At 36.7% G+C, this 10,738-nt stretch overlaps 1 protein-coding gene across 1 annotated transcript; it reads left to right on the top strand.

The window, feature by feature from the left end:
- The first annotated feature begins 7,484 nt into the window (after positions 1-7,484).
- On the top strand, positions 7,485-10,349 carry LOC149214063 (disease resistance protein Roq1-like). The gene is made up of 4 exons (XM_089389283.1): positions 7,485-8,039; positions 8,141-9,236; positions 9,350-9,592; positions 9,903-10,349. The coding sequence occupies exons 1-4, from the start codon at positions 7,543-7,545 to the stop codon at positions 10,347-10,349; spliced, it is 2,283 nt and encodes a 760-aa protein (XP_089245409.1). The 5' UTR covers positions 7,485-7,542.
- The last annotated feature ends 389 nt before the right edge of the window (positions 10,350-10,738 follow it).

Raw genomic sequence — 10,738 nt, 5'->3', positions numbered from 1 at the left:
TTTGCATGTGGTTGTCAAGCTCTCGGTCTAGTTATGCAATAAATGTATCTTCTTCTTCTCATTCTCATGAGTGGCTCATTAATTCTGGAGATTCTTATAACATGGCCAAAAACAAAGACATGTTTTCTACTTTAAATGATTGTAACACCAAAAATATATTTGCTGGTGATAATAGATCTCTTAGTGTTGTAGGGACTAGAACTATTCATCTAGACAATGGTCAATTTAATGATGTATTATGTGTTCCAGCCTTATCCTACAACCTTCTATCTGTATATCAGATAACTCATTCAGGTGAAGGTAAAATCATTGAATTCTCACCTCATGATGTTGCAATTAAGGACCTAAGAGATCTTAGGCAGATTTTAGCTACTGGCATTGTTGATGATTCTACAAGGTTGTATAAGTTTAACAACTTTGGGTCATCAACTCTTCCCTGGGTATTTGTTGCTCATAGTGATGAGGTGAGCAAAATTTGGCATGAGCGATTTGGTCGCTTAAACTAACGCTCCCTTCAAAATCCATGTAAAGAAAATATGGTGACAGGTCTACCTATGGTATCTTGCAGAGATGGTGTTTGTTCTGGATGTGTACTTGGAAAACATCATCGAGATAGTTTTGAAAAACGTGCCTCTTGGCACGCTTCAACCCCTTTACAACTTGTGCATAGAGATTTATGTGGTCCACTTCCAGTTGTTTCATTCTCTAGCTAGAAGTATTTCTTAACTTTCATTGATGATTTCTCCAGATGCACTTGGGTATACTTTTTAAAACTCAAGAGTGAAGTATTTAACATGTTCTTGGCCTTGAAGGCCTTTGTTGAGAAACAATCTGGACATCAAATTCTTAAGCTAAGATCTAATAATGGCGAAGAATATGTTAACAACAAATTCATCAACTTTTGCACTGAGCATGGAATTCAAATGCAACATATTGTTCCATATACTCCACAACAAAATGGTGTAGCTGAAAGGAAGAATCGCACCTTAAAGGAAATGGCTAATTGTATGCTTCAATCTAAAGGACTTAGTCTTAATTTTTGGCTAGAAGAAATTAAATGTGAAAATTACATAGTAAATCACACTCCTACTAAGGTTTTAAAGAATATCACTCCAGAAGAAGCATGGAGCTCAATTAAACCAGATGTAAGTCACTTTCGTGTTTTTGGATGTGAAGCATGGGCTCATATTCCAGATGAGAAACATAAAGCTTTAGAACCTAAGAGTGAAAAATGTATTTTTGTTGGATATTCTTAAGATGTCAAAAGATATAGACTTATTCCACTTAAGTCCAAAAATGTTATCATTAGAAGGGATGTAAAGTTGACTAAAAATATATTGCCCTACGAGCATAGTTCGACGGATGTGCCACCTCTCTCTATCCCTTCTACTTCGGAAAATATTTCTTCTTCATATGATGACAGCGAGAATGACAATCCTCCCCCACCTTCTTAGGATCCTCCTTTAGCTCCTCAGCTTCCAAAATGGGTTCATGCTACTCGAGATGCAGTAAGTGCTCTTGTAGGTGATCCTACAGATCAACGATGTACACGTTCTCAGTTCGATAGAGCCTCTTCTTTACTGGCTCAAGCTTCAACGAATTATGATCCTACATCTTTGTAGAAGCTTCAGGCCATCCAGATTGGGACGCAGCTATGAATGAAGAATATCGTTCATTATTGGAAAATGATACATGGGATCTTATTCCTTTTTCAAAGGGATGAAAACTTGTTAGATGCAAATGGGTTTAGAAAACCAAGTTTGGACTAGATGGAAAAGTTGATAAACATAAAGTTCATCTTGTTGCTAAGGGTTTTTCACAAGTTGAAGGCATTGACTAAACTAAAACCTTCTCCCCTATTCCCAAAATGAACTCTATCTTCCTTGTTCTTTCCCTTACTGCCTCTTTCAAATGGGAATTCCATCAGATGGATGTTAAATCAGCCTTCTTGCATGGGGACCTGAATGAAGAAATCTATATGGAAGAACCTCCTGGCTTTATATAAACAAACTCTAGCCTTGTATGTTGGCTTAAGAAATCCCTTTATGGTCTCAAGCAAGCCCCTCGGGCTTGGTATGTCAAAATGGATAGCTTTCTTTTAGATACTGGCTTTTTCAGGTGTCATTTGGACAATCCTGTCTACACCAAGAAAGTGGGTAACTCTCTTATCGTTCTTGTTATTTATGTTGATGATCTTATCCTTACTGGTAGTGATCCCAACCTTATAAACCATGTGAAGTCTAGCCTTAAAAAGCATTTTGAAATGACAGACTTAGGACACTTGCATTATTTTCTTGGTCTTCAAGTCTTGCAATCCAAGGAAGCTATTTCCCTTTCCCAGTCCAAGAATGCCTGTGATCTTCTACACCACTTTCACATGGAAGACTGTAAGCCAACCCCTTCCTTTCAGTCTAGAGCCAAACTTTCAGTCAATTGTACTTCCCCTAAAGTTGATGCTACCTTATACCGTCAGCTTGTAGGAAAGCTTTTGTATCTGACCCATACTCGTCCTGACCTTTCCTTTGTTGTTGGCCTTATTGCTTGGTTTATGTAAAACCCACATGAAAGTCATTGGAAAGAAACTAAATTAATACTTCGTTATGTTTAAGGTACAGTTCAGTTTTGGATTCATTACAGTGCAGAAGCATCTCCTCTATTGGTTGGTTTCACTAATTCTGATTGGGATGGTGACCCTGATGATTGGAAGTCTACTGCAGGTTATGTCTTCACTCTTGGTTCTGGACCTATTACATGGGCTTGCAAGAAACAAAGTACCATTTTTCTTTCTTTAGCAGAAGCAGAGTATCGTGGCACCATAGAAGCTAGTAAGGAATCCCTATGGCTTCGTCAGATCCTATCAAAAATTGGCTTTCAGCAGCAGCATCCAACTACACTTTGGTGTGATAATCAAAGTTCCATTCAACTATGCAAAGATCTAGTCCAACATCAGCGCAACAAGCACATTGAACTACACATGCACTTCATAAAAAAACTCATTCATGACCATGTTCTTGAAGTGCAATATTGTTCAACTGATGATCAAGTTGCAGACATCTTCACAAAGGCTCTCACAGAGGTGAAGTTTACTAAACTTTGATTTATGGTTAGAGTTCAAGAAGTTGTCACTACGGGGGGATAGGCTCTAATGCCTCCTTCCTTCTCCTATTGTGTCATATTTGTACATCCTTCAATCCTATCCAAGTTGTTCTTAAGGGGGGATGTTAGGATATTTTGACACGTAGGAAATAGTTAAGTATAACTTGGTCTAGTGTAGAGTTACGTAAAGTGTGTTTCTTTACTATGTACTTTTGTAACTTACAATCCGACGATCACGATATGTTCTAGACATGAAGTCATCTGACGGTTCTCTCCTCGGTATTACCGACACTTGATCTGTGTATTAACACCCGATTGGTCCATGATCTCTATTTAAAGAGCATGGAGGGTCATTTGTAGGGTAACCATTCATGAGAGAAGCTTATGTAAATTTTCTTTCTTTTATTAATAATTGCCTGAAGTGGTCGCATTGGTTCAGGTCATGGACTGTTTCCCTCTTTGAGGGTTTTAACCACGTCAAGAATACTGGTGTATTGATTTGTGATTTGTTTGTGAGCAGTGTCCTTTGGTATTCTATCTAAGGAAATTACCCTGTAAATCCTCCAGAAACAAGTGAAACATCATTCTCACAAGCTAAACAACAAAATGTGACAGAAAAAATGGCAAAATATGATAAAAGAAAAACTCACCCGGAAAAATGACGACAATGCTCCAAAGGCTCCTTGATTTCAGGGAATGCTAGGGCTTGATGATCGAATGTACAAATGAGCTCTAGAGGCGTCCATTACATAGAATTGAGAAAATTGGAATTTATTACGCGCATGCCTGAGATCAAGGACAAAAGAGACACTTAGCATAAACTTTTAAAGATAACAATGTGCCACCTTCAGGAAATTAATCATAGGTCCCTATTTTCTAAGGATGCTCTTTGTTTTTTTTCCTTTTCAGGAAAACTGCCATGCATTGCTCGGAGAGATTGTGTAGTTCTGGGAAGAACAAAGCAACTCTCTGGTTCATGTACTGAGAAACTTCTAAGCAGAAAGGCTTCTGCACAATTTCTAGGTTGAGTGGCTTTGGGTTGCCTTTCATGTTCCACGCAATGTCCCGACTCAAGGTTGGCTGCCATCTACCACTGCACAATTATTCTCATTAGGGGAATTTTGAGGTCTAAAATGGGCCTCTTAAGAAAAATATACAACAAAATAAACTTTATAAGAACCAATAGGATTCAAGTGATAATGTCAACCATAGGAGATGATTCGCCATTTTTGGAGTTAAAATGTAAAAATATTAAAAAATAATAAAATAATAAAACTACTTTTTCAACTCGTATTTTCAACTTATCTCCCTAAGGTTTTACCCAAATTTTGAGCAAGAGAACTCGTTGGATGCAGAGTTTAATTCCTCATCCAAGGAGTACCCATGTTGCATACTTTCGATGGACCCTACTACATGAAAAATCAGAAATACACAACAAAACGTGATTGTAATCACGTTTTTCAGGCATTTCTCATTTTTCGTGTAGCAGGGTCCATTGAAAGTATGCAACATGGGAACTCATTGGATGAGTAATAAAATTATGCATCCAATGAGTGTTGTCACTCAAAATTTAAGTAAACTCTTAGGGAGATAAGTTGACATCCGAGTTGAAAAAATATTTTTTCTTTTCTCCCTCTAAAATGTGATGATGTAATCTAATCTTATTTTATTATTTCCACTATTATTTTATAATTTCCTTACGAGACCCATTTTAGACCTCAAAACTCCCCTAATGCGAGCTCAAGGCTCACTGTCAGTTTGGACTGTGCTTCCTAAGAGCAAGGTTGGTTTCCCTCAAGGATTGCGCAGCTCTCTAAGGCAAGGCCATAACTGGATGAAAACCAAGTCAAAAGATCAGCTTGTGGGTTAGACAATAAACCAAGTAAGCAAACACAAGCCAAGATGCAAATGATGAGGCTCAATCAAAGCACAAGTACCTGAATCGGTGCAAGATGAGTTGTTGTGATTTAGAAGGGAGGCTCCAAAACAAAGCATAGGTAAAATTTTGGAGGGTGGTTGTAGCTGCTACAACACATTGGAATTCATCTTCGTAATATGAAGTAATTCATTCTAAATTAAAATTTATAGAAATTAAAGAATTTCAATGCTTTAAAAGAAATAATAACAATTTTTTTATTAATAATAATAATTTTTTTTATTTTTTATTATTAATAAAAATAAAAATAGTGGAAATCTTGGCATGATTTTTGCCAAGAACAGTTAGAAATTTTGGGAGATTTGGGTTACAACTATCAAGTTTAGGTACCCAGAGGGTTTTGTATGGTACTGAATCTATTTCCACCATCTAAAAAGTGATTCAAATGATGACGGTGAATCCATTTCCACCATCTAAAAAGGGATTCAAACACTCCTATGATCGGATTTTTTGAAAAAAATTGTCTTACGAAAAATAACTTTTTGGGTGAATTTGTGGTTTGTGGTCTTGGTAGCCTAATATTTAATATGATTTATTATTTATTTTTTTAGATTTTTAATTATTTATTATTATTACTTTATCTTCTCTACATTAACTTGAAATAATAATTTTAGATTTATTTAAATAAATATTAATTTTATTTTTTATGGCCTTTAGAATAGACAGTGAGGGAATGAGAAAGTCACTAGTTTGAAATTTAATGGGCAAAAATTTAGTCATGTTAAGGGTTGGTGTAGTCTAGTTCATGATTTTAATGACTTAAATAGCCCTGGATAGTGGTTTGTCAAGCCAAGAGTTAAGCTCTACATGATTTTGATAACTTAGATAGCCTTGAATAGTGGTTTTTCAAGCCAAAAGTTAAGCTTTACATGATTTTGATGACTTAGATAGCCTTAATAATGGTTTCTCAAGCCAAAAGTTAAACTTGTGGTCATTTAACAAGGAAATAAACTATTTGAAAAAAAAAAAAATTAGTTTAATTTGATTATTAAATTTTTTTAATTAAATAAAAGAGAAAACTATAATTCAATACTAATTATATAATATTGTTTTTAAATTTAATCAATTATTAAATAAATAAACCAATAATATTTAATTAAAAAACATTAAATTTATCAACTTAATGAATAAACATATAATATTTAATTAAAAAACATTAAATTTATTAACTTATTGGGCTAGACAATTCGCAACTTACATGGTTACAACTCAGATAAAAATACCAAAGTTAATCTGGAGCTGGTGAGTAATTAGCGACTTAACATAAAATTGCTAAACCCGCGTTAAAGCCATAGGCAAAGGAAAAGGAAATAGGGAAGAAATCTGAAAACGCATCTTGTCACGATAGTTGTGCTGGCCTAAACCTGTTTCAGGGTTAAATAGTCACCGTATTTTTTATTCGAGAAAAAAGTAATGCTTCTTTGTTGTTTACTCTGAATAAAGAAAAGCACATACATATACGGTTATATAAAGCATGTGAAAATACTGGGCAATGTTCAAAACAGAAAATAGTACTGTAACCAGAAGAAAGCGTGTGCATACAGAAATCCTGATAATAGAAAGCAACAAAGGAGCTGGACAAATACCCAAGGGCCGAGGAATACCGGCTAACACTTCCATAAGCGTTAGACCAACGAATAAGCGGGCAACTCTTAATTTCTCTGAACTACTCCACTGGATAAACCGAACTACTCCATTGGATAAACCGAACAGAGTCTTTACGCCCACTTCCAGAAGGATTTCAATTTCGCACATTTACAGGAAACAAAATAGGGTAACAGATAGACTATCGAAAGAAGAGTGCTGCACCTCTATGGATCACATACACTACTAGGGTTTGCTTTTGGGACACTTATTCCAGAGGGACGCATCATATATAAGGTGCACTATTTTTTTATGTTTATTTTCTTTGTTTTAGATCTGTAGGTATGCCTCTGACTGACCTGTCAGTTTTGGTCATGTGTATTGGAGATACAGTTGCTAGAGTAAGCAGGCAGTGTAGATTTACCATTTCTGATGGAGGAATGGTGGAATTGAGGGGCTCTGTCCATTTCCTCACTGCTGCAAATGTTTTTCTTTTTATTGTTTTTAGGCCTTGATCTGAATATTATGAAGGCAGTGTAGATTTACCATTTCTGATAGAGGAATGGTGGAATTGAGGGGATCTGTCCATTTCCTCACTGCTGCAATGTTTTTTTTTTTTTATTATTGATTTTAGGTCTTGATCTGAATATCATGATGCTCCTTTCAAATTTTTTGTGTCGTTCATTGATATGCTACTGTTTATTATAGGTAAAGACACTTCTGAGATATAAATACTTTTCTCTAATATGCAAGTATTGGCTTTTTCGTTAGATCGACGAGACGAGCACTTCGGCACGTGTTAGGTCGAAGAGAGAGGATTCAGGGAAGTGCCTTATATTTCTCGACCTGGTTATTTATATCTTCGTTACCTTAATTAAGGGCTCTTCCAACAAACATTCGCTCCCTCCTCCCCTGCCTCCACTTCCATGGCTGTATCTCCCAGCACCAGTTCCAATAACAATTACCAAGTGTTCATAAATCATCGGGGGCCCGATGTGAAGAATACCTTAGCCAGCCATCTCTACTATCGGCTTTCTTCTGACCGCGGATTCAGAGTCTTTCTGGACCGGGAAGAAATGCAGGTGGGAGACCGCTTAGATTCTCAAATTTTAGGAGCTATTGCAACATCCTCTGTTCATATAGCTATATTCTCTCCAAGATACGCGGAATCAGTATGGTGCCTGAATGAGCTCCTGGAGATGCATAAGCGGGAATCAAAAGCCACTATAATTCCTGTTTTTTATAATGTAAAGCCTTCTGATCTCCGGATGTGGAAGCGTGAGGGCAACAATGTAGACTATGATGAAGCCCTCCGACAGCATGTAAGCAAAGGGAGATTCAGCGAACAAACAATTGCAGATTGGAAAAAAGTGCTATCTGACGTTTCATATTTGAGCGGTTTGGAGCTGGAGACGTATAACGGGTGAGAACTTTTAGTATCATTGACCCTCTAATTAGCTTCATTGTATTGATAAACGAACTTTTTGGTACTCATGTCTGCTTTGTTTTATTGTGTATAACCAGTGATGAAGGCAAGCTCGCCAATCGTGTGGTTCAACTGGTGGAAGAAAAAATTGAAAAGCCTCAACTGGATGTGGCTGAATATCCAACTGATTTGGATAAAAAGCTACAAGATTTTGAGAAAACAGTATTGCAGGAGCAGCAACAAAGCCGGGAGACAAAGGTTGTCGGGATCGTGGGTTATGGTGGTGTAGGGAAGACAACCTTGGCAACAGAGTTCTTTAACCGCTACAGATCAGCTTACAGTCAATCGTTTTTTCTGGATGATGTGAGAAGCGAAACTTCTTTGCCTGACTTGCAGAAAACCCTCTACCAAGGCTTAACTTCAAAGGACTTGAATATATGTAGCGTCTCTCAAGGTAAATCGGAGCTTCGTCATCGTCTGTTGGGTTCTAAAGCTCTCGTAGTTTTGGACGATGTCGATGATGCCGGGCAGTTAAAAGCATTATTTTCACCTCTGAAAGAGGCCCTTAGTTCTGATAGCTTAATCTTACTTACATCTCGCAATAGGGATCTTCTTTCATCTAAAGGAGTCTCGTCCATTTACAAGCTGTCAGGCCTCGACAGAGAACATTCGCAAAGCCTTTTCTGCATGCATGCCTTTCACAAGCAGCAGCCTGGTGCCGGATTTGAAAAAGCGGTTACAAAGTTTTTGGATGCCTGTGATGGATTGCCGTTATCCCTCCAAGTGCTTGGCTCCCAACTTTATCTAAAAGAATCATGGTACTGGGAAGAACAATATCTGAAAATATTGAAGTTAGTACTGCCTTCAGATATACATAGCAGTCTCAGAATTAGCTATGATCGTCTTGATGATCAGGAAAAGGAAATATTTTTAGATATTGCATGTTTTTTAGTAGATGAAGATAAAGATCTGGCCCTAAGAATATGGGACGGATCTGGATGGGAAGGAAGGGCGAGTCTTCAGAACCTTGAGTACAAGTGTATTCTCGAGATCGACTGTAAAAACCGCATAAGTATGCACAATCACTTCAGAGATTTGGGCAGAGATTTCGCTGAAAAGGAACTTCCGAAATGGCATCGTCGGCTTTGGCGCCCCACTGACAACCTTTTTCATAATGCGTTTATCCAACCAATTGTGCGTGTTTTAATCTAATTTCCAAGTTATGCTCAGAGTGTAAATTTTGAGTTCTGAAAAGCTTTGCAAGTATGTGTATATTGTTTTCTGACAGTTTTCAGATAACAATTCAGGTGCGCGGGATTATCATGGTTCAAGGAATATCTGATCAATCATTCCACGACTCTCTGTATCGCCCTCCCGTTGATATGAGCAAGTTGCACCTGCTGAGGGCTGAAGGTAATTGCTTGGGAAGCATATCCCAATCTCTTGCATCTTCGGATCAGCTTGTATGGCTATGCTGGAAAAAATGCCCGTACACCTCCCTGCCTTCTTGGATTCCAATCAGGAATTTGAGAGCCTTACAAGTGAATTTGGTGCGTATTTTTTTTTTTTTCAAACTTTAGTTTTTTTGGTCTTACTGAAAGTATTTAGAATCCAAGGTACTACAAGTTAACCGCTGAAAAACAATTTATTATTTATTATTATTTCCATTCGATATTCTTCTTGAAATAGAGTCCATTCCAATAAATGTGTCTTTACAATTTTCATATATAGATATTTAACATGTCTGTATTATAAAAATGTTTTTACAAATTTTAATATCTAGATGTTTAATAGATCTGTATTAATACAAGCCCAGGCTCACAATAATTTTAAAATACTTATATTAAGACGTCATTGCAGTGTGCGGATTCGCAAATGTCGCCGGATTCCGTCGGGGATTTAAGGTTGGAAATGGCGCCACTTTGCCTAGGTAACCTTCCTCAACTCAAACACTTAGACCTGCAAGGGACGGAAGTAAAGAAAGTATCAATTCCTAGAGGTGTTTGTCCAAAACTACAACATCTCAATCTCAGCTTTTGTCCACAACTAGTGGAGGTTGGAGAGTTGCCAACAACACTAACGTCTCTGGAGTTACAAGGAAGTGGGCTTCCTGGCCTAGCAAACCTTCGACTACTAGACATCAGCGGATGTAACAAAATAGAGGAGCTTCCAGGTCTTGAGAAGTTGACTTTGTTGGAAAAGTTGGAAACATCTGAATGTAAAAAGTTGGAGAGCTTTCTAAAGTGCGTGCATGCCAGAACGGATAAGAAGAGAAAAAGAGAATCATGTAACTTATTTCAAAGTTGAGTTGGATTGAAATTAGGGTTTTTTTCAGAAATGAATGGTATAAAACATTTACCAAATATTCGCTGTGCAAAGAGAATTTAAAAAAAAAAGGGGTCGTTTTAGTTTTAGTTTATTTTAGCTTTTTTTTTTTTAAATATTAGTAAGAATGCTATTGTTGGTATTTTTTAATGTGTTATAAACTAAGTAGGTAGTTCATTTGTCCAACGTCCATAACTATTTTTTGGGTTAATGCTGCACTTATGTTAATGTTGATCCTAATCTTTTCTCTTTTATTCAAAAGGCGTCTTTTACTCAACACGATATAATGTATATAAATCTATTTTTATTTATTTATTTAATAAAATATAATAATTATAGATATAAGTTTATTTAACGCCTTTGAATTTTAA

This window comes from Pinus tabuliformis, chromosome 1_1 (assembly GCF_031772625.1).
Source record: "Pinus tabuliformis cultivar Carrire ecotype Pingquan chromosome 1_1, CPIR1, whole genome shotgun sequence".
NCBI lineage: Eukaryota > Viridiplantae > Streptophyta > Pinopsida > Pinales > Pinaceae > Pinus > Pinus tabuliformis.
The sequence above is the reverse complement of the archived record's forward strand: the minus strand, read 5'-3'. Positions and strand labels throughout refer to the sequence as shown.

What these genes read in the sequence shown, in the direction of transcription:
- LOC149214063 (XM_089389283.1), top strand. Translation starts at nt 7,543, where the DNA reads ATGGCTGTATCTCCCAGCACCAGTTCCAATAACAATTACCAAGTGTTC. An exon ending in GAGCTGGAGACGTATAACGG is followed by an intron (nt 8,040 to 8,140) that starts GTGAGAACTTTT and finishes GTGTATAACCAG; the next exon opens with TGATGAAGGCAAGCTCGCCA. An exon ending in GAGCCTTACAAGTGAATTTG is followed by an intron (nt 9,593 to 9,902) that starts GTGCGTATTTTT and finishes ACGTCATTGCAG; the next exon opens with TGTGCGGATTCGCAAATGTC.